The sequence below is a fragment of the Cyclopterus lumpus genome, chromosome 8 (genome assembly GCF_009769545.1).
Source record: "Cyclopterus lumpus isolate fCycLum1 chromosome 8, fCycLum1.pri, whole genome shotgun sequence".
Taxonomy (NCBI): domain Eukaryota; kingdom Metazoa; phylum Chordata; class Actinopteri; order Perciformes; family Cyclopteridae; genus Cyclopterus; species Cyclopterus lumpus.
The window spans coordinates 5,075,454-5,100,081 of record NC_046973.1 but is presented as its reverse complement, the minus strand read 5'-3'; the positions used below and the strand labels follow the sequence as shown (position 1 = coordinate 5,100,081).

Sequence of the window (24,628 nt, the reverse complement as noted above, 5' to 3'; positions counted from 1 at the left end):
TGTTTAGCAATGCAAAGACAAATCATGAATAAAATATTCAGACAAACGTGACCGTGGATCATATTCAACCATGATGGTCAACGGGTTGTTGTACAGAGAAGATAAAGCAATGTGTGCCCAATTCGGCATGAACCCTGACACAATAAGAGCACGTCATTTAAATATCCGCCACTTCCTACGTAATATATCAGGGTTTCATTCTCTTATTCGCCATGTATTTGATACTTATTACCTAATAAGTTTGAATCCAAAGAAAGACGCCATCCCCGCATTTTAAACCATGCAGGCAGATTATCGTTTTTTTTCAGGACCGCCGGAGAATTAACGGCAAACTGAAATTGTTTTATTTCCATCGTGGTCGTCACTCCCCAAAAGCAATCATTTCAAGAGTGGTCTCTGCCAAAGTTTTTTTTAACGCTTGATTCAATAAAGCCTTTAATTAGTACCTCCTGACGAAATAGGCAAAGACTCCTTGCCACCGAGGTGATAAGGTGACAGAAAGTGTAAATATGTGATCGCTTCTATAACATTCGTTAATTTCGTAACGTGTGCCCGACCCGGGAACGGAAGGGTTTTTTTTTTCACGTTACATTGGCCTTTCCCACTCTGTACAAATTGTACAAATTTCATTCAGCGTCGCTGGGTCTGTATTAGAGATGTTAGCATTATATTTTTAACTCTGAGCAAAGGTCAATCGAGTGCGGAGGAAGGAACGAGCGGAGGGCAGAAACCGAAGGCGGCGCCGACTGGCTCGCACGTTAATCCCCGAGGACCGGGTACATCGGAATGGTTGGCTTATTGAAAAAGACGTGAGGTTGTTTTTTATTGGGTTTCTTTACAAACTAATCAACCGCTGTGCTAATAATGCTGCTTCTTTTGTTGTGCGTTAAATATCGCCCCGCTCTTGTGAAGTATGGCCCTTTTTTTTTTATTTCCCCCTGCAGTGCTAGAAGACCAGGGAGGCAAATAATTGGAACCACAGGTCAATTCCAGTGGCAATGGTGGAACATTCAAAAAGGTCATTGAAGGCATTTTCTTTATATTTTTTTCAACCGTATAAAAAAAAAAAAGAAAAGGCGCCGTGTTGTTAACATGAAGGGGCCTCAACAAGTGAAGGGTACAACGGGGGCCTCGGGGTCAGGGGATCTGCCCTCTCTGTGATTTGTACACGGTACAACTGGAGGACGGCGACGCTGTACGGAAAAAAACTCGACAATCTTCGAAAGGCAGCAAAGGTCAGAGGCTTTGACGTGAGCTAACTGATGTCATGTGCCAGGTCTGCAAAGCTCCTCACACTGTGCCGAGCCGCTCAGCCTTCACCAGAACTTGGACTCTACACCCGACTAATTGCCATGAAATGCAAATGACCCTGATACCCTTACGTCTCCCCATCAGTCATTGGCTTATTTATCTTTAATTGGCTGCTGTGAAGTTTTAAGTCCTGATCCTTCCTGTATTTTAGATGACATTTAACTGCTTTGACTGACATTTTTTTTATTCACAAGATCTCACAGCCCCCCCCCCCCCCCTCTCTCTCTCAAGACCGCTATCAAAACACTTACGCCTTAGCGGGTTATGGCCTCTACGGTCGCTTGTGTGCAACCTTTTGAATTAGCTCGACGCTGGAGGATTTATTATAATGGTAAAGTACGACAAGTCGTTCATGCCAGTGAAAGGAAGAAGATAAAAGCAGGATAACCTTCAACAAAATAAAGACCCATTTCCTCTGCGGCATTCGATATACAAGGGAGGCAGGATGACGATACGCTATAAACATGAATATGAGACAAAAGGCTTAAGCGCTTGTGTCTTGACAGATTTAAAAATACTCTTGGATGTGCGATTGTAATGCAGAACGAAAAAGGCTATTTTCAGACAATCTCTTTATGTGAAGGAGCGCTATTCCCTATAGAAATCTTGAGTTTAGTTTGTTGATCAGTCTCCGGTGACTCTCGTGAAATGTGCCGTCAATCTGCTGAAATAACCAGACGTGAATGACGCGAGATACAACAAGTCTTAGGCTGGTCCCCGAATCACTCACTTCTGATTATATAATAATAATAATAATACATTTGTTTTATAAGGCGCCTTTCAAGGCACTCAAGGTCGCCGTACAACATATTTAAAAATCGGACACAAAATATAGGTGACTTCATCGTGAGTTCACCATTTCCTAGTGCTGTCCGAGTGTATATAGTGGACTCAGAGTTTCCCACAATGCATCAGGAAGAATAGTGGACAACGAGGGTCCAAAACCAAGCACCATCATTCATTGACCTCCACTAGACGCTGCTTTGGGTCAATAAGATCTATCGGAAACCTTTTTGGGGGGTTTTGAAGCGGGGTTTTTTCATCAATGCAGGTATGAATATATTTTGATGCAAGTATTTCACATTGTTGACTTTTTTTATTCATCACACCCGTGGTGTGTAAAGACCAATGAGGGTTTAACTGTATTTCCTAAAATGTTGCACCATTCTTTATACAATCGAGGGCTATCTTTTGGGACATCATGTTTATATTAGTTCATGTGTCTCTATGGGGGATGTAAGTACTTTCTTTTTTTTTTTAAACCGAGGACTAAACGTCCAACCGTATATTCATGATGTCTCTCTTTGAACGACGAATGCCATTTTCAAAACGGTTCAGTGTTTCCTATTTATCATTGGTTCTCTGCGGAGATGACACAGCTAAATGATTATGACACAGATAATGAAAACAGGGAAACGCCACAGATTTAAGTGTCAGCACAGCTGTTAATTATTTTGTCCTCTTAGGCGTTGCCCCTGGGGTGGTATTGAAGAAGACTAGTGTTCAGCATATTTAGGACAGCTTATGTTAATTGAAACAAAACAGTGACAGCTAGCTCAGTGCTACTTCCTCTTGCCAACCACTCAGAGTGTCTTGGCAAGTGATGTATTGAATTTAAATCAAATTTGGAGGTCACTAGAACAACTTCATTAACATACACTTGGCAAAGTCTTGTTTCGTTAAAGTAAATTGTTTATTGAACTTGTGTATAAGTAAAATGCAAGGCGGTGTGATTGGAAAATACAACGTTTGCTTTTAAATTACACAATTTATGTCAAATTTCTGAGAATATGCTTTGACAATCTTTCGAGATAACTATATTTTGGGATGTTTGGGACTATTCTACTGTGGATGTGTTTGTATGGAGGATGATTGCTGTTCCTTCATGATGAAAATCCATCAAACTACCAGCTGATGAGTCTGCAAGCTGTGGGGCAGGGAGGTCTGGCAAAGCTGCATCGGCTCCTATTGTGTATTTGCCAAAAGGAACAACAATGATGCGTCTTGACAGATATTCAGAGCCACCTCCAAAAACTACTTCTGTTACAGACGACAGCAGCATTTGGCTTTCAGGGTCCGAACACGTCCCATTCCAACGAGAGACAGAGCGTCAATGTCATATGGCGTGGCCAGATCTGGCATGGGAGAATGTGCGTCGCAGCCTGCAGCCTCGTGCTCCTCCAACACGGTCGGGACAAATGACAGCTAGACGCGACTCTTGTCACTTGAGGAGGACGATTGTCTGGGGCCGAAGAAGTCCACTCCTCGAAAACACAGAGAGAGAGAGAGAGAGAGAGAGAGAGAGAGACGCATCAACAAAACACCAAAACACCCAACAAGTGAAAGAAGCCTTGTGGAGAACGTGGAACATCTAATTATGAGAGGGAGGAAGGGGCGTGATTTAATTTGTTCGGGATAAGACGGTAACGTTCGCTAAGCCCCTTCATCCAATAGTCATCATAACTAGCCTAAGATTTGAGACATTTTTCTTTTTTTCTCACTGCATGTAGAAACTATTATGGCAATAACCTCTCCAGAGGTGTTGTGGTGATGCATCTGAACACAATATCTGTAAATAGGAGTGTTTTACTTGCCCGTGATGCTCAACACCTGCTCTAAGAATAACAGGGTGATATCACAGGTGCACTATGTTGCTAAATACTTCTCAAAACAACATAATAAGTGTCTGATTTTATTACTGGCATATCAGGCACATCAAAAAATCACAGTCTTAAGATAACAAAATTAACCTTTAAGGTATACAAAGACACTACTTAGATTTTAATTACCTGTAAGCAATTAGAGATAAACCGAGAAGTGTTTTTTCCCCGACTCCTCTTCCCTTTTTAAAGCGGATTCCACCTGAAAATGAGGCGAAAACAAGCGCGTTTTCATTCTCTTGAGTAAAGAAGTCAAACTGAACACTTTCTCATCTTTGGAGCACTTAAGCAACATGAATAATTACAGGCTATATTGGGAGTGTTTGACAACGTGGTCATGAGATTGGTTATGCTTGTCACAGGCTGCACATTAAGTCGTTGTGAATACAGAGCTGTCCAAACGGGGCTTGTACCATATCTTTAGCAATAATACACTTATTTCTCTCAGACTTCATCCTTCTGTCCCAGAAATGTCTGAAGCAGCTGCGTGGAGGCTTTTGTTTCCTCTTCGTCGTTATGCCAGCAAAAGACAAAAGATCAGTTGAAGAGACGCAATGTATATTAAAAATGATATAATCATGATGCAGGCACTCCCCTGGTGAACAAGGTAAAAACTTACATTTTAGCAATATCTTTTTTGTTTTACAAGTTTTCTGATATTGTTTGTTTAAACATGCAATTGCTGCATTATTATATTAAATATGCACTGATTAGCACAGATTTCCATATAAAAAATCTCAAAATAGTCGTGAGGTTCAAAATTGTTGTTTCAATTGGCTGACAAAGGTTTTATTGAGGGAATTTGGGATGTCTCATTTGAGCACTCGGATGTTAAAACACTTTTTTTAAAACCTTTTTTTTTTAAATAACATTTAAATAGTCAGCCTATGAATTTCATTTAAATGGGAATGCATCTGGAAAGTTTGGTGTATGTAAGTGCTACTAAAGATTGAGTGTGAGAAAAAATGTGCATCTTGAAGACACTCGCTTATCTATATTAGTTTTACCATATTCTCCAATTGGTTACTGACATTTAGATACACGTTTTATTTCACAATGTTAAATAAACAAATGAGGCATTATCTAATAATAGCAACACACAAATAGACACGGGTAGTGTCACCTAAATCTGTATTTGAGATTCTTCCCACTAGTCGTAGAGAAGTCATGTTGTGGAAGAAAAGCGGCCCAATATCTCAGTGCATGACATGTTGCACTTTTAAATTTTTTACCTGTAGCGTTTCGCCTTGAAGAAGATCTAAAAAGTCGTGAGGAGTGGTTGGATGAATGCATATGAGGCTTATCTTCACTCCCCCTGACAGGCCGGATGCCGGTCACTTCAGGGTTCTTTGTTTCAGTCGTCAGCATCCTCAGCTCCCGAGAAAATAATGAACATCCAGCAGGAGAATAAAGCATCTTTTAATAGCCTTCTGTCTCGCCGAGGTAAAAGTCAATGAGCAGACCGTTTATAATGAGGCAATCATCAGGTGGACTTTGTGATTATGTTATTTGTCATAATATGTCCTGAAATTCTCCTGGCACACGTTCAACCCCGCCCCCCGGCCCCCCAACAAGCAGCAGAAGTGTAGTTAAAACAACATCACGTGTTTTCTTTATGCGTATTGCCGACGGGGTTCGCTCATGACATTCATTGCGGTTTGTAGAGACTGGTGGAGCCTGTTGACTTGAAAATACGTCTGAAATGTGAACAACCAAGCAGAGGATTAATTGAGGAGAAAATTCTTCCACTCGGGCTTTTAACCGCAATGCTCTGATATAAAAAATATTTAAAAAAGAACCCGTCCATTAAAAACATTCAGCTCTGTACCCATCAGCTCATCGGCGATTATCCCTGTGAAAAACCCCACGCTTAGATTTAATCATTTCCTCAAAACACAAGCGTCCAACAGCTTTTCATATTTCCAGTTGAAACCGTGAGGCGTATATTTCTTGTGTGAAAGATGACTGCATGTGTGTGATATTAATTATAACAAACATCTGCTCAGAGAAACGACAGGAACCTCCAAGAAATGAACGAACTGACCAAATCAAATACAAAAAATGATGATGGCATGAAGAACATCACAAAGTATGTATTTTAAAACATTGCTTGCTGTTGTTTTTTTGCATTTTTAGGCCAAAAGTATGTGGACACTTTAACAATGCGCCCATATGTCATTGTTTTGTCGTTCCCAAACCGCGGGTGTTACTCTGCTGCTATGGCAACCTCTGCTCCTCTGGAAAGACCTCCCAGACGGTTTCGGACCCGGCTGCAGGGATCTGTTGGCCGATGAAGGTCCGACTCACGGTCGTTGTTCTGGTTCATCGCGAAAGTCTTGGATGGAGCCCGATTGTCAGTTTGATCTCCGGCATGTCAAAGTGTCCTGGTGCAAGATACGGACCACAAATTGCTCCCAAAGGCTGTTTGGCATGTGAATGAAATATGTATGTGTGTGTGTATGTATATATATTTTTTTATTCTGATAATTCTGTAAGCACTTTGGACTCCACCTTTTGCATGATGTACCACGTATGTTAAATCCATTAAGTTATTTGTAATGTTATTATTATACTGACTCTGCATTGTGCAGGCAGTGTGAATATGGATATGTTCTGAAAATCTAACATGCATCATTTAATGAAAGGCATTATTCTCATGGTCCAGGAGATAAAGTAAAACAAGCAACTTCTTCACTGTCAAGAGATAAAAACAGAGTAAATTAAATTTCAGCAGCTGTTCACTGAGCGCCCCCCCCCCCCCCCACCACCCACACACACATTTATTGCCTAAACAGAAGCGTATTGAAGAGCATATGAAGTCACTTTGCGTTGTGAATGATATCTGAAGTGAAAGACTTGTCTGCAACAGAGGGCTCCGGTTCACTGCCTCCGTACGCTCTTGACTAAAGCAGGAGCCTTTCAGAAGCCCTCTATCCTATCACTGCCATCATGAGGATATATTACTTGTACGTGCATGAGTCATTAGGAAATTAATTTATTGTATAACTTTCCACACCCTGGTGTCCAATTTGATTTATGAGAAGGGGATTGTTTGTGAGAAGATATTCTACCAAATGACCGCAGCATTTCTTCACGCACCGTTTTAAAGGGCCGGGGGTCCGCTGCAGAGCGACCCGGAGAGGTCAACTTCAGAGACTCGCTTTCTTTTTGGGGTGACGGCATCCGTAGAGAGCTCACGGCGGTTCATGACGTACAGCAACGCAGAACTCACCGACGACAGAGATGAAGTCCTGTTGTCCTCACTCAGGAGAGCCTCCAGAGATTGAGGATGCAGCTGCACGACAGACGTTCGGAGGGGGGGGGACGGAACGGACTGACGTATCGACGTCAAGAAGCGTCTTTATCATCATCAAACGGAGCAGAGAGTGACACTCTTAAATAACGTCAAATCATTAAGATTAAGAAGTTATCTGGGGAGGGGACAATAAGTTGCGTGGAGGCATGGTTCACACGTATAGAGGGAGGAGTAAATACATGAATCGCTATTTGTGACATTACATCAGTAACCACGTCCATAATGTATCAAATTATATGTAAGGATGATAAATATCAGGTAGAGCGTTACAAAACAGATAGAAAGTCCCGCTAACGCTGACGTTATTGACAAATATAATAGTATGGAAGCTTTAGTGAAAGGTAGTCTCGCCTTACAGTGGGAGAAGCATAACAAAAACATTATTTTTAAAAAGCCGCAATGCAGTTTGCTCTCCCAAATCATCGGATCGCCGCGCTTAATTGAATACTGATGTGAAACGCAGACAGCCGGCGATAGCAGAGCAGGTTCCCCGAGTAATTAAAACGCTCTCCTCAGCCGCGTGCGGATAATTCACTTTAACTTATTTATCCTCTGTGGTGGGGAGGCAGGGCCCGCTTTAAGTGTTGGTTATTGATAAGAGATTTTCTTTTTTTTTTCAGGGTCAGCAATAAGTTTTGCGGAGAACGAATGCGCAGCTGTCGACGCGGAGAGCTATCGCAGTAATGAAGTTCATCCGGCGTTATAATTTCGAAGGGTTTTAACCAGGTTCTTCTGAGATTTATTCCATAAGAAAATTAAATCGGAGCCAATCCCCCTCTGGCTACACGCAGTAATCAGATATCATAAATGTACAGGAGTGTGCACAGAGAAACAGTTAATTTACATTTTAACAGTAAATTCTTACAAACACGGCGCGAGGACAACGGGAACTTGGGCTCAACAGACCGTAGAGTCGACACATTGCTTTTGAAAATATGCATTTATCAGTTAATAATTGAGTGGACGGCGTGGCACACAGTATATATATATATATCTCTCTGTGCATTATCCAGTCAGCAACTCTTCTTTGGCAGATACGTGGGCCAAATAAACAGCCGTGCTGTGGCTCAGATTCGGGTGGGGAATGATGTCACACTGACATGCCATTACCACCAAGTCACACCGGAATAACTGACTTTCTTTTTCAGAGTTAATATTTCATCCTACGACGACGAGGGGAGGAGGAGGGGTGAGATAGTGTTTGGTCGGTGTGCAGAGAGGCGACCGGTGGATGTGTCGGTGCAGCCGCGGCATCAATCTTATGTCACCTGAACTTTCCTCTTGCCTCCGGCTAAATGATGTTCCCATACAACTCCACCGCACGCACGCTCCGTCACGTACGCACTTCGACACCGTTTCCAACGAGCAAATAAAAAAATAATAAAAACTCTGTAAAGGTTTAGCAAAAATAACATTGTTTGAAAGACTAGAAAACCTCAAACTGTGAGAAAGATATGTTCGTAATCCATAAACATAATGTATGGGAACATGCTTTTTCGGAGACAGGACCTAAAGAGTCGCCCCACAGTCGTATGGGGCGACTGTGGGTCAATGCCTGTCTTTCAATCAGGGGGTTTGCGGTTCAATCCCCGCCCTAGTCGATGTGTCCTTGAGCAAGACACTTAACCCTGCATTGTTCCCTGTAGCTGTGTCTACAGTGTATGATTGTAAGTCGCTTTGGATAAAAGCGTCAGCTAAATGACAAATAAATGACATAGATGGTTTCCATGGTGCTATATGCCCCGCCATGGCCCCGCGGCTGCTTATTAGAGCTTTAAAACATCTCTGACTATAAAGCAATAATGTCCCGCATGTGTTATTCCAAGCCGTTGAACTGTCTCAAGTAGCACAACACGCAATCTTTGGGACCAGAATGGCGTCTGGTCTCATCTAAACAGCGTTCAGCTTTCTCTTTCAGTTTTATTTCTCTTGACTTTTACGCGAGAGAAGATGTGACCTCACGATGCCCGGAGCCGTTTGCGGGAGCCATAAAGTGTGACCGCTTGAGCCAAGGAGTTAATCACTAGATGTATTATTTTTTAAATGTATCCTTTTTTCCCCTCCGTGGCCAATCCCAAAGGGTCTGTGCAGAATACCAAACAGACTCACAAAACCATGATATACATACGAATGGATTCACATTGACTATTTAAATGAGGATTTTTTTCTATGAAAAAAAAAAAAGAATAAAGCACAGAAAATGAAGCCAACATAAGAGAATATGTATCATGTCTGTAACAACAGGTCACTATTTAATAAGGTTATTACTGCGCTCCAACTACTTTGCACTTGTCCGGTTGACATGGCGGTGAAGTGTCTGCACATCCCCCAACACAATAACCTCCGTTTATGAGTTCAGGGCAGCAGTCATTTTTTTTGTGTGCAACACTCTTGTCTTTGAAATTAAACTGCAAATTGCTGTGCGACTCCGAAGCACTCAGTCATTCCACGAAATTACTTGGGGAAAAACCATTCGGGGGCGACTTAAGTTAATTCCCTGAATTGTGTTTCAGTTTCTGGGTTTATCTTTGACATTTTATGAAATAAGCACTTTGTATTTTTTGTCCGATTTTGAACTGGAATTTACTTAAAACCACTTGTGTGACAATTATAATTTATAAAGATGATGCTCTGCAGTTGAAAGATGAATTAAAAGTCGTAGCGTTAGATTATTTTACCCCATCTTGTAGAATACGTTTTACTTACATCATTGATCTTCCCCCTATACTCCCAGAATATATGGGGCCAACAATAGATAACAAAAAACATTGGAGATAAAGGGTTAATACTTGGTTTATTCTATCTATAAATATTTGACACATTTCTCTTTAAACTCTCCCTGGGGCAGCCTGGATTACACAAATTAATCTGTGTATCTCTAAAACATTATCCTGCATGTGTGTGTGTGTGTGTTTATGGCAGATTCACTTCTCGTGTCAAACTTCCTCCGCCCGGGAGATTAAGGGCGTGTGCCATGGGTTTTACTGGAAGTGCTCAAAGAAGCTGCTCCGATAAGGGGCCGAGGGCTACACCGGCATCCATTCAGGGATTACGCCCTCCTATCGCCTCCCATCTCGAGGAGTGAAAACCAGGCGAGATGTTCACTGACTCGCAGCAGCAGCCGTTTCGTAGCCGAGGTGTCAGTCTGTTCATTTGCTCGACGATAAAAGGCTTCTGTTGGTTTGGGAGCCGCGAACCGGCAGAAATAATGCGGAACAAAGTTTTAAAAACAGGTTAGAAGTCCTGCAGAGGCTCTCCGGGCAGTCATTTGTAGTAGAGTTGTTTCCGATACCTGAACTTTGTATCAACCTGTAGACCAGTGAGTTAAATATAAAAAGAGTTCCTCCTTCAAACAACTGGATATATTAAAGATTATCGGGCAAAAAAACAACATTTTACATGATTACATTTGAACATATCATTACAAATGTATAATTACGTCGGATGTGGATCGATAATGTACTCGCCAATATCCGATCCAGCATTTCGGGCTGTACGGAAGGCATTTCTGATACTGGAAGAGGCGCTTTTAGTCGCCATTATTATGTTTTCTTCCTGACGGGTGCGTTTCATATGTCTCTAATCCCTTAGCAGGTATGAAACTCCAGGAGGAGAAGATTAAGTTGTTTGATTAAATCTTACAGTGATTAAATAACCAAACCATTTTATGGCTGTGGCAAATTAATTTCCCCAGTGTCGTGTCAGCCCGGCTAACGCAGTGTATCTGGTGATCTAAGGAGCCGACTGTGAGCTGCGGATATTAGCTGCTGTCCAACCCCCGCTGCGGATTAAACGGCGGACCTCGGTGTCCCTGCGACATCGTCACGGTAAAAGTGTAACAGAAAAAGGAAATAAAAGGCCGCCATGCTCTGCATTGACCCCCCCACCCACACACACAAAAAAAAAGTACACCCTAAAACCAGAAGCCCCCTATAGAGCCATAGGAGGAAAAAAAACTCTCATGTGCTTCTACAGTAAAAATTAAAATGGTAAAGCTTCCAGGAAATAACTTTTCCTGTGCTGGCCCCTGTCTGCAGCGGTAAATATAACTGTCACTCATCACATTTGAGTGTGATGTAAAGCGTGGCAGCCGGGGCTGTTAAGCTCGTGTCAAACGGAGGCGTGCTTAAGGCACTGCGGACCGGTCGGAGCTGGCATTTAAATATTATGCAAATAGAAAAGCCACCATGAGAATGAGCTTTTTCTTACTGTAAAAAAAATAACAGCTTAGCGCTTGTGCACATATGATACTGAGAGATAAATATCTCATAAATGATAACAGCTCACATGGCAGGTGTACCATTTTTCATATTTCTTTTTTTTTTTTCCTCTCCCAGCAGACCTGAATTGAGCAATCTCTGCCAGCTGAAGCACAATTTGGATTAGCTAAAGCCCCACTGATAGGTCAGCTTAGCCCGTAATGGAGCAGCTTAGGCCTTGTCTGCATGATTGTAACATTCTTAGCAGCCGATTTCCATGTATCCAGATGTTACAGTACAAACATCTCTGCCTCCATGTAAGCCGGACACACATTCAGATCACGGGGACAAATCTGCACTTTTAAATGATCTCAATATGTAAAAGGAAAAAAAAAAAGTGTAAATCAATAGCTGCAAACGATTTTAAGCGACACTCATTTATTTGCCACATTTAATTCATGTCATGATTTTGCTGAATCAAAGCATCATAATGTCACCATGTTTTCCCTACTGCGTATGGAGAATTAATTTTTTTGTTAATTGACATTTAGCCGTTTTCTTCACACTTTGCTTTTTAATGGCTATACATTATTTTCAGCAGTTCAGATTGTGGCTGCCTTTTAAATAAGAGCTCCTTCTGGACTGTTCCAGCGATTCTGATGATTATTTTTTAGAATGATCATAATACATAGTGATGCTCACCAGCGATCGATAAACAGGAACAACAACCAAAGACGAGCTTAGCGGCATTAAACAAAAGGTTAATAATTGGTGTTGTCATTGATGGAAATTAGTTGAAGAATAAATTAGCAGAAAGAAATCTATTTTTATTCTTGCAAGTGCGTGTGTGTGTGTGTGTGTGTGTGTCCATTTAAAAAGCTTCTTTCACTTTAGAGAAGCAGTTCCCACACGATCAATACCGTCCATAAGTCCACAGATCAACAAACCTTTCGGTTATGGGTTCATTTCTTCACTTGAGACATTGAAGCGAAAGCACATTATGAATGCAGAACGTGGAGGAGATGAATATTGTGCTTTTGGATGCGCAGCGTAATTGTTTGGCCTCAGAACATCGTGCTCATCCTGCTGAAGTTTAGGGGGATGGTCGGTGCTCATCTTTGATTCAGGAAACATTTTCTTATTCTTTGAAAAAGTTGAGCTTTGTTAATCTGTACTGTACATATTGCTGTGGAGTTGTTCAACTTTCTGAGAGTAAGAAGCTTTGTTTTTTCTTCTAAATGTTCGGCCATTAACATTCTTTATGCCATCAAACTGCTATAAAGGCATGAAGAAGAATGGGGATAGAGATGTGTGCTGATCAGTTTGGATGCTGCTGGTTTCATTTGGGAAGGACAGGTAGCGATGTTCTTTTGGATGAGTTTTATTAAATCGTTGTTTGCTGCTCTAGTAATGCTCTGAATGTCTTTTTGAGAAGCTTTTAAAGACCAAACAAGGCAAAACAATGTTAGTGATAAGATCTTTCTGAAATCCCATTTTTCAGGAGGGAGTTGGTTTACTATCTCCATATAAAAGTAATAGATTTACAAAAATGATTTCCAAATGCAAAGACGACATGTTCTCAAGCACATACGTGTCTATAAATGACACGTGTAGCTGGAGCCCGAATGATATTTAAGGCCTCCGGTGCTCGGTGAGGATCAGTCAGGAATAACAGTCTGACAATTTACTGACACCATCAACATGCTATGGAGGAACTTATCACACCCCATTCACACCATGTTTAAAATGATATACAGTGTTTACAACAAGCTGTCAGCACAGGATGCCACTCTCTCACCCACTTGAAGCGTCTCGTATAGCCCTCAAAAGAGGAAATCATCTCCATTTGTCACATTTTTAAATGCCGACCCAGTTGCAGCTGGAAATTGCTGACCAAACACTTCACATATACATTTTGGATTTTTGTTTAAAAAAAAAAAAAAGAAGCTCATTTTAAAAGCGGTATTTAAATGTCGAGTTCAATGCACATTCAACGGCCGTTCACACCGATGTGCCGCTTGCAGATGGATCCATTAAAACAACGGGTCAAACGCGAGTCACGAGGCTTCGCCGCTGCACAGGACATTACGCTTAAATTACATTTTTCTTCGGTTATGACTCCACCTGCAGTAAAAGAAATCCTAATAGAAAACGTGGACATTTTGTGGGGACTTGAAAAGAGCATTAAGGGGACGCTGTAGATATAGGCCTGTCGTCTTAATAGTGAGGTAACAGATCATTACAGAGTCGTCCAAGGTTCTTTTACTTTCTCTTTTAATGTATTTTTAACCAGAATCCAATCAGAACCTTGTCTTCCATCCCGAGATGGAGGGATGGGAGAGTTGGAGTGTTGAGGTTGGACATTCGTCCATTGAGGAATTCAAAACCCGAAACCCGAAGGCTGGAGAGACTCGATGTAGAAGGACTCTTGAATCTTAATGCGTTCCATTTTACTGGGAATTAAAAGCTAGCGAAGCCATTTCTGCTCATCGTTATAGAAATGTGTCTGTCATCTTCATTTTTCCTCGCTCGTTTTAATTCATGACAAAGTGCTTTGAAATAATCATTATCAAAGAAAATGCTCCGTGGTATAAAGACTGAACAGTCCCACGCATGGTGAGGAGGGCAGGGCGGACCGGGAGACCCGTGTTCAGGTCCCATGTGAACTTGTAAAAACCCAACAAAAACGTGTCCCGTTTTATTTTTTTATTTTTTTTTGTAGCAGTTTGACCTGCTGGGAAACACTGTGCGGGAGAAAGTGAGTCAGGATGTGAAGAGGTTCATACTTTTTCTTAAACTATTGGTCCAAATCAAAAATGTAGTTAGAGTTGAGCCTCGTCTGCAATCAACGCTCAGAAGCACCGTTGCTAAGCAACCACAGTGGGAACGCTTGCGAATTATTGATTTACACGTATTCCTCTTGCTGTAGCGTAACACGGTGTTAAGCATTTCAGGAAAAGGTAAGGAGAAGTATGAAGTCAACTAAGAATCTAGCTTCCCTTGGTGAGAGTGTAAGTACATTTAAGGGCGATCGAATACGTAGTATTGCTGTTCTCAGACAATGACATTATACCACAAGTTCTATGGCACGCATTACTTGAGGTGATAAATTGCAAATGGAACACGTTCGCCGGCTGTAATTTCCATCCTGATATTTTGCGAGTTACCTTAAATCTCTCTGAAAGGAGAAACCCGACGTACTCTCTGAATCACGATCTGTCCTTTTTATTTGTGGATATAGATGCTCGCCGATGAAGAGTTTTGCAGCCTCCTTCTTTGTGGTGTCACACTGACCGTGACAGCTCTGTGATGGGAAAAGAAATGAAGAAGTGACTGTGTTAGGTTATTTTGTGGAAATGTGCACGTTCAGGTGTTAAACAGATTGCGCTGCTAAAGAAATAACCTCTTAGATGTAAAAAAAAAAGAAAGACAGACAACCTTTTCGACAGACCTCAGGGCAACATATGGGCAGAATCAGGTACCCAACGGTCATAAATCATAATCAAAATTAAACAAAAATCAGTTTTGCTCTCTGTTGCACTGACTGAAATCAGACACAGATGCTGTTTCATTTGGTGTCTTTAATGACCGGTTTTCAATCCATTTGTTTCTCGATGATGGCTTCAGCCATATGGCGTCGCTCTGATGGAAAGCAGTTTTTATCTTCTGCAGCCACTTGTTTATTCCACACGGTAATTGATGCCCTTCAATCATCTTGTCAGATGCTGCATCACTGCAGGCTCGGTGCACAGTGTGTGATTGGGAACAGCCGGGAATGCTCATATTTTTAGATTAAACTTGATCACGTTACACCTTCTGTCTGACGATCCCCCTTTAAAGGGGTATTTGCCACTTAATGCAAATACCCCTTTAAAATATCAGGATTATGTCATGTAACGAGCGGTAGGTGATAATTCATGTTACAAAGTTTCCTCTGTGGTCAACTTCAGTGAGATGATTGCATCCATAAAGTGCGCTGGCCATTTTCTTTCTCAGACAAGGAAATCTATCATGTTCAAACTGTCATATTAATTGGTTCTGCTTAACTGAGCCGGATCTGCAACATTTCCGGCATGTAAATTTTAGCCTTTGACTCCGACGTATTCAGGTGTGACTTCCAATTACATTTGGCCAGTTTGTGCCTTTTTTACACGGTTGGAAGATGTAAGGATGAATGACACGTGTGTTGTTGTTTAAAAGTTGCTACAGTGTGGATGTTATGGACCCAGTAGTAAAAGGTGAAATGCTGCCCCCTATTTATTTGGAGCAGATGGCCTTAAACAGTGCATATTTAATATAGGTAAAAGTCAAACCTTTAATACAAATAAAACATAAAGAAAAAGCACATTAAATGGCATGTTCTATATAACACATTATTAAACACACTAGATGGTTAGGTTCTCTTCTCGCTCTGTGTTCCAAACAATTTCAAACAATCAATTTCTGCATATATTTGCTGCGGCTGCAGAGCGGAAACAAGCACATCACAACTGCTTTTTTTTTTTTTATTGTGGCGACATCAATAACATTGAATATCGAGGGCAATTGTGATCAAATGTAATGCGTATTGTCATTTTTGGATGAGGTGATGAGAGCTCAAGCAAGCGAAAAACAATAAAAGTAAAAACATTAAAAAAAATTAAAAAATCATCTCTCAGACTGCTGCTGTTGAGTTTGGACTGTATATTTATTTCTAGGTCTGTGAGGCGACATCAGTGCCTTTTTTCATAGCGAGTATTATTAAAACTAGACACCGAAGTTGAAAAAAAAGCAATATCCTCTTGAGTTTTTGATGTGAGATAAGATGACTTCCATTTTCTCTCTGGACTTTAACAACACAGTTAAAAATAGAGACATTTTCCAGCTCGTATACACCGCTTTGGACTAACGCTGCGAGATACTACAGCGTAGCGAACATCTCCATAGTTTCCCTTGTCGCCATGCTTCATTCCAGCATGTTTTATGTCCAAAGTGTACCTGAACACAGCTTCAGAAGTGAGCGACGCAGCCTTGGGGGTGGGGGGTGGGGGGGAGAAGAGTACTAGTGCTCGCCCAGTGTTGGAAGAGGGACGGTCTTTAGGGGGATCTCGGGAAGAGAGTCGGGAATAAGGTTTTGATCGGGACCAGCTGTCACTTCTGTCCTCTGCTATTCTCTTGAAGCCCCACGGTCCTGCAGAAGTACGACGGGCTCATTTGGAGTGGGGGAGGCTGTGTTTGTGTTTTAATTAGTCTCACCATTTGTTCCTGCCATTCAACAGACGAGGAGAGACCAACAACCACCGTGTAGATTCATCTATTTTTGACGGGATAATTCGTCTTACATCCCAGCAGGCTCAGAAATGTTGTAGTTAATTACTGAGGAGGTGTGTTCCTGGAGGTGAGATGATGGACTCAAAGATATGTTGTCCGTGATCCACTAAGGTCCCTAGAAATGGAGGTGAGGGCTCTTTCAATTAAAGCTAAAAACTTATTTGAGGAAAAATGGAAGTATATAGGAGTTCAAGACTTAAGCCAATCAGATGCAAGACGATGTTGATGTGGATTTATCTGATTCGATTGACCCAAACGAACCATCAACTTCTGAATAAAATAACACTGATTGGTGCAAAGCGGTAAGTGACATCACCTTTGTCCAACTGAGACTTCTAATCAGTGAGAAGAGCAAGCAGAAAAAAATAAATAGAAATATATAGCAATTATGAGAAACAGTAAGTTCTAACTTTCCCATCACTCATCATCGGAAGGTGTTTGAAGCGGCGTAAAAATGGTCCCAGTGTGTGGCTTTCGTGAGCAGCAATGTAATATAATGCTCTAATAACTTTAGACATGGCTTTAACTTTTTCATTCGTGTTTAATCATCTCCAAACTAAGAACGCATGAAGGAACCCTTAGGGGGGCGGGTTCCTTCTCACGGACCCTGCAGTGTTGCATTGCCATGTTTCTACAGACCAACTCAACACTTGGCTCAAGCGAGAGCCTTTTCTTGTTCTTACGTTGCCTGGAGGCCCACCGTTGTTCTCTGACATGGCCGTGAAACTGCAGTAAAGTGAGCCTGAGAGTCTCACTGCTCCTAAACAAGTGTTATGGCCTCGGAGCGAGGTGAACGGCTACCGCACGCTTGGAAAGGTCAAAGTGAGCTGAAGGGTATTCAGATATTCAGTTGGTATTCGACACACTGTCCCTTTTAAGACAACCTGTGTTTACATTTTGTCGAGGCATCCGCCTTTTTCAATTTACTTGACAGGGAAACCTCTTGTGGAAATGCAAATTGTGGCTGTTGTCGCTCAGACGCATTGTTGTACCAGACTGAATTTTAGAGTGGATTTTTGTCATTTAGTTGAGGCGACTTGATGGATTTGGAGGTGATCAAAGAAAGAGATACCGGATGAATTTAAAGTAGCAGAAACCATACAAAGCTAACATGAAGTATACTAATGGTATGGAGAAATAATAATAGGTGTGAGTGAGGAGTGTCAAGGTGACCTTTTTAGTTTCAAGAGTTTCACGACAGGTCCAATGTATAAAGTAAAGAAAGGCGCGTAATGCCCCTTTAAGACTCTACTCTGAATATTATAGGGTAGTTATATGGTTTACGCAAATGCATGGAGGACACGTTTCTCTCTCTCTATATATATATATATATATATATATATATATATATATATATATATATATATATATATATGACAACAATACATAACTACATCTAGTGGATAGCCTCGAGGCAAGAGCAGCATCCTCCCATTACTCTCAGGCTGAAAGGTCAGATTCAGGTTGAGGAAAAACAAAACAAACCAAACCCACCATTACTTGAGCCCGATCTGATCGCTGCGAATGGCAGCATCCTGTGTATTTGTTTTGCTCCTTTAAGCTGCACCTTAAGCGAACAAAACAATGCCTCCCACTCCACAACAGAGCCTCTAAAATCCTCTGCTCTGGCCTGTGGGCTGTTTTTTTTTCTTTTTCTTTCTTTCTTCCATGTGTGCCAAACATGTACGCATCCACTTGTTGAGAGTCGAGTGAAGAATGACTCATTTGACCGACCGTTTTTCTTTCTTTCCTTCTCCACCCCCCCCCCCCCCCCCCCCCCCCCTCCATCTCTCAGTAAACCAATGCCTTTGTTCTTTGTGCTGCTGTAATCACAAGCATGTCACTCACAGTGTAATAATGGGATTATTCATTGCAGACTGACCACAGTATCTCTCACTTCAAATGTCCTAGCGGACTGTTGTTGATGAATAGCCGTTTACACCCTGGATTGATATTTGAAATCGGACTCAGAGCAACACCTGAATACAAATGTCTTTTTTTCGTTATCCTCCCTATTGTCTGCAAGCACTCTCAGTTAAGGACACTGGTTTGCTAGGAAAATGCACGATTTTTTTAAACAGAAAACATGAAATGACTCCAGCTTTCATCTGTCATCTACTCTTTTATAAATATGTAATATGTTTTTCTCCTGCAAAGGGCAACGATTCCTGCACGTTTCTACAAAGAGAGATTACTCGCGCTCAATGTTGACAGGAAACAAAATCGTGCATTTCTACCTTATAAATCACACCTCAATATTGTCTTTTTCTTTTTTTGGTTTTTAAAGGAATTAATCAGTGGATCGTAGAAGTCTGCCCACATCACTGGCACCGTCTCCAGATTGGGCTCTCCGAAAAGGCTCAGGAGCTTATTATGAGTGGACCCCCTTTAGAATAATTGATTGTATTTGATGCGACATGGAGGAAGCTCGGATTGATACTCCGCAGCAGAACGCTGATCAATCCAAATGAGAGACTGGGGGAGCTTTTTTATATTTCTCTGCCAGAGTTTATTATAGAAGCAACTCGGTTTCTCTGGAGAAACTCTCGTTCTCCAAGAAACAGCTTGGACCCATTAGCGTCCGGGGATGTAAATTAGCATGATCCCTCACCTCATCATGCCTCAGAATATTCCCCTCACACTGGTTTGACGGGAACGTAATGAAACATCGAGTTGAATGCCGGGGCCATGTTCCAGGGTGTTAAAGGCATGAAATATTTGCTGTGTTTCCGGTATACGGCACGTCGTGGATGATGAATCAACCTTTCTGAGCATCCTCCGGATCTGAATTTCACGTGGAATGGCTGTAAAATGGATTTCCTCCCTAAGTCAAAGTACACAACCCAAATATAGCTTAAAATGATGATTTTCAGTTTGTATTAATTATTTGTCCCATGTTGTTTAGTTTACTTTGAATGAATCTTGGTTGCAAGGAGATTTTATGAATTACAGACTTCATTCAGCTGTTGAATGCCTAAACTACTGACTGTTCAGTGAAGTATCAAAGCATCTGCCTGTGTTGTTTACTTGCATCTCTCAAAGCAACAACGGTAATTCCCTCGCAGGCCTCACACACACTGCGGAGACCATTAAAAGTTATCTTTAACCCCTTCTGTCTTCGATGTAAATAAAAAGTGTGCACGCGAGACGAAAAGCGGGGGAAAGTAAATGCTGTGCGTGAACGTGTCGACAGTCTGAAGCGGTAAACAGCAGATGGTTCGCAGGGCCTCTTTAGCGCTGCGGATTTTAATTTACCTACCCACCTGAATGACCCGTGTCGAGCTGTGCAGCTGATACGGAGAAGGGAAAAAAAAAAGAAAGAAAAGAAGCCGCGTTAACAGTTTGCTCTTGTTTACTCCGGTTCCACTACACTGCAAGGCCAGAGGAGTCGTTTGCCATGCACGGAGAAACTAGCTTTTTTTTTTTTTTGAGAGACGTACGTGATCCGTGACTGATTCCCAATCAAAACGGGAGCCTCGGTAACATAAAGTGTATTTTGGCTTGTGCATATTCCATGATTGAATCATTAAATGCGCAGGTGATGAACGTGGAAGCCCGTGTGGACAAGAGCGTGTTTTGGTTTATGCCTTCGTAAAGGTAACCTTGAACATTACACATCCGTCCTCCTCAAATCGGATCTGCTCCAAAGATGCACGGCACATAACCAGCGGAGGCAGCGCTCACGTGCACGCCGCCGGGTATCGGTTTGCGTCGAGGTGATTTGCCGCGGTCTATTTTTATTACCATACGTGGTTATGTTTGGCTTCAGAGTCGAGTTAAACGGCAGACGGAGCCAAAGTCCTTGAAAAAGGTTACGAAAATCTTTAGCCATTCATTACTGTAACGGAGGACGTGTGGAAAGTGATGGAATATAATGAAAACTAATACTCTTTCTAGTGACTATGCTATCAGTTGATATGTTTAATATCCCATTACGGGCCCAGAAGTAACCACAGTTTCTATGCCGTCAAGAGACGAACACAATCCAGAGGGAAATTACCCATCAGGAAGGCAATACTGTTACTGAGATCCAATTACCAGGCCACTTGTGAGACTTTCAGCCCAGTATCCATGGGTGCGTGTGTGTGTGTGTGTGTGTGTGTGAGGGTGGTCGATATGTGCATAACAGCTTCTATGTTTTGCAGAGTAAATTGGATTCTTTGCAGTTAATTTAGAATATGTCCAAGATGCAAATGATTGATGTGGCCTGATCGTTACAAGTGTAGGTTTGTGGTGCGGGGTATCCTTATGGGGGGGGGAGATATTGCATCGAGAAAGAAATAGCTTTTATCCCCAAATTATGGAAAATCTTTCCGCACCCAACTCTGCAACTCTCCAGATGGAATTTTTTTGCGTTGGCATGTTCACACATTAATTTCCAAGCAAACATTACTTCGTTATATTGTGAAGCTCCTGTGCTCATATTTGTGTGTAGTGAAACATACAAGCGCGTCTTACAGAGGATTTAATTGTACCAATTTAGCACTGAATCACATGGCCTGGAAACAAAGACAACGGCACAGATTGGAACCAACATCAGTGTAAACATTTGATAAGGGTTTGCTGAAGGCGGTTGCTGTGCTTTTATTATAAAAATAGAAAGACGTGGAATCGAGACTTGCTTCTCGGCGTCGAATCCGTCAACTTATTTTTCAATATTTTTTGGCGAATGGCAAACGGTGGAGATGAATTTTTTTTGTTCACGTCGGGGACATTCTTCTATTGTACTGCAAATTATCACCTTGATTCTGATAATTAATCACGGCTGCCTTCAATGAACCGCCGCTAACCTCAAACGGAGAAGCGGAGCCTTCGTCCCTTCGCGGGGGGAGTGCATGTGCAAAAGAAAAACTGCCTGTTCAGAGTGCGAGCCTCGCATGCATAATAAATGTATGACAAAACAATACCCCAGGCACCCCAGTATTAATGATATGCAGCAAACTCATTATTAAAGTTCCAAAACAGCTCCTGGAGTAACACAGATGGAGTCAATTAAGCAATGAGCATACTTGCTTGCCTGCCGTTTCATCTTCTTTCTTTTTATCTCTCCCAGCATATTACTCCATGGATGTAATTAGCTGTATGTTTCTGCTCTCAACATTAATGTCCAGTGTTAATAACAGATACTTTCACTTGTAATTTCAGATAATGTGCTGCTTAATAAATGTACCAAATTTGCTCGAGCTGTGTCCTTGGGTATTTTAATTTGCACCGCAAGAGGTGTTGAGGAGAATACTGTGCCAAGCTGACTCTCTCTCTCTTCCCCCCCCCCCCCCCCCCCCTGTGTGTGTTCCCAGCGACCTGATGCCGTCTACGTTGGAAGGCCAGATCACCATGGAGAAGACGCCCAGCTACTTTGTGACCAACCACGCTCCGAAGCGCATCCACTCCATGGCCAGGGACATCAAGCTTATCATCGTGGTGCGTAACCCCGTCACTCGAGCCATTTCCGACTACACGCAGACTCTATCCAAGAAGCCCGAGATCCCCACCTTTGAGGTTCTGGCTTTTAAGAACCGGACGCTGGGTCTCATAGACGCCTCGTGGAGCGCGCTGCGTATCGGAATATACGCGCTCCACTTGGAGAGCTGGATGCAGTATTTCCCTCTCTCCCAAATGCACTTTGTCAGCGGGGAGAGGCTCATCGTGGACCCCGCGGGCGAAATGGGCAAAGTGCAGGACTTCCTGGGCCTCAAACGGATCGTCACGGACAAACACTTTTACTTCAATAAGACTAAAGGGTTTCCGTGTCTGAAGAAGCCGGAGGACAGCAGCACTCCGCGGTGCCTCGGCAAGTCCAAAGGGAGAACTCACCCCAAAATCGACCCGGACGTGATTCGCCGGCTGCACAAGTTCTACAAACCCTTTAACATGATGTTCTACCAAATGACCGGCCAGAACTTTGAATGGGAGCTGGAGGAGGACAGTGAACCCCGGAGCTCTCAGGACTAGCGGACCGCGGCGCAGCCACACCCACCAGCCTTTCTTCAAATAAAAAACTATACTGTCGTCCCGCTTCGTCTTCAGAGAGAGAGCGCTTTGAGCCCGCCAATCAATCACGGCCGTCTTTGCAGTGTCTGTATCCATTAGCAAGAGTTCGCCGACATGCTTTTCTCTCTCGCCCTTCAATACTAATGTTGTTGACGGCAGATCATTATTGTAAATACTAAACATAAAATATATTTATATTTGTGAAAAAGGAGATGATTTATTCCTTCCTTTTTTTTGGTTTTTAAAGCATAGAGATGATATACAAAAAAAAAAAATCCTGTTGACTATGGCAATGCATGCGATAAGTTAAGTGTCCTTACCTCATGAGCCCTACGGCTAAACTCTGTCTGTTTCCTATCCCCTTACTCTCCTGCAGTTGCCCCCACGCCCACTCACCAGCGGTACGAAAAGGATATTCTAGTTCAACAACGGCTAAGGCCACAACTCGCTCTGTTTTATGTCTCCTCACACTGTCCTGCTGCTTTAGAAGAGAGAGAGAAACGAGAAGGAAAACGATAGACGGGGAGTAGAATAATCCTCTGATCATGTGCTCATCTTTTCAGAGTGGAGACAATCCTGTTTTGTTTCTTTAAGTTTACCAAAGTGTTCATTTACTCAGTGTCAGTGTTGTTTGTTGCTCTGCACTCATTAATTGCACACATATTCAATGAGAGAGCTGCTGCTCAGCGGCCATCATTCAATAATTGGATTGTTTCACTGCATAGTCGAACATTAGCATACTGATGGCTGTGCACTCCGACGTGGTGCAGTTTCAGTGATTTTGGCATAATTTGACCAATAAATCCATGTACTACAAATATCAAGGGTTAGCTGCGGATCAAACTATTCTGCATCTTGATCAAAAAAACAATCAATGGTCCCCAGCGGCGCTGGATAATCTCCTCTTTGTTCGCGGCGACGCGTGTCAAAGGGGCCCGAGCAGGAAGTTTGTTAACAAACATCTGCTGCGACGCGCTCGCCTGTCGTTAGAGATTAATGGCGTGTTAAATAAACCGCTGGAGCAAAGTCAATGTCGGAGAGAATTTGCTTGTGGATGGGGAGAAGGGAAAAAAAGAAAGCTACATACATGCCCAGGTAAATTGCCAAGCCATTACTGTATGTACTTAACTCGAATGAGATGACGGTTGACTTGTGAACAGCGGGACTAATTGGGCAGATGCTTGTGTCGAGAAAAAAAAAGAAGAAGTTTTCTTTGCTGTGAAATACTCCTTTACTCATGCAAATGAAATAACACTGTCCCCATCAGATTTCCTCCATTCATTTATTTTCATTTGAATTTTTTGCATATCTTGCAAGTGCGTCTGTCTATTGTCTCTGGACTTTTCATCAATTGAGACAATCAATACAGCCGATGAGTCAATAAACACAGTCTGCTACACATAACTGGTTGCTACAGCTCTGATGCATTGCTCTGTTAATCCTCCCCTGTTCTCTGGCCATGGATGGCTGGATTGGTTCACTCTCCTGCAGACCTCTCTGTCACCCTGGGGAGACCGGCACCAGCAGCTACTTACACAGAGCAATTGATTCGATCAAAGTAAGCACTATACTGCCCTTTTGTAGCGCCGAGCTTGAACACTTACCAGAGTATCGCCATCCCAGTCACAACTTCCACTTTGAGGCTTTTCTTTGCAGCCATCTCTTGGTGGTTTTCTCTCTCTGCACTTTCACCCCCTCGCTCTCTCTATTTCTCTCTCCACACAATCCGTCCTCTGAGCCGCGATGGCTCCATAAAGGGTGCTGAATAGAAAGACTCATCATACATTAAAAAGGGTGCATATCATGACAAACGATCTAAGTGCTTGTGGGGGGGAAAACTG

General features: G+C 42.3%; 1 protein-coding gene across 1 annotated transcript in view; it reads left to right on the top strand.

Moving 5' to 3' along the window:
• Window positions 1-22,748, top strand: part of hs3st4 (heparan sulfate (glucosamine) 3-O-sulfotransferase 4) — a 69,964-nt gene extending 47,216 nt beyond the window's left edge. Inside the window, exon 2 of the mRNA XM_034539657.1 lies at window positions 22,094-22,748. Within this exon, the coding sequence (XP_034395548.1) occupies window positions 22,094-22,748 (655 nt within the window). The remainder of the gene's footprint in view (window positions 1-22,093) is intronic.
• Window positions 22,749-24,628: the final 1,880 nt, after the last annotated feature.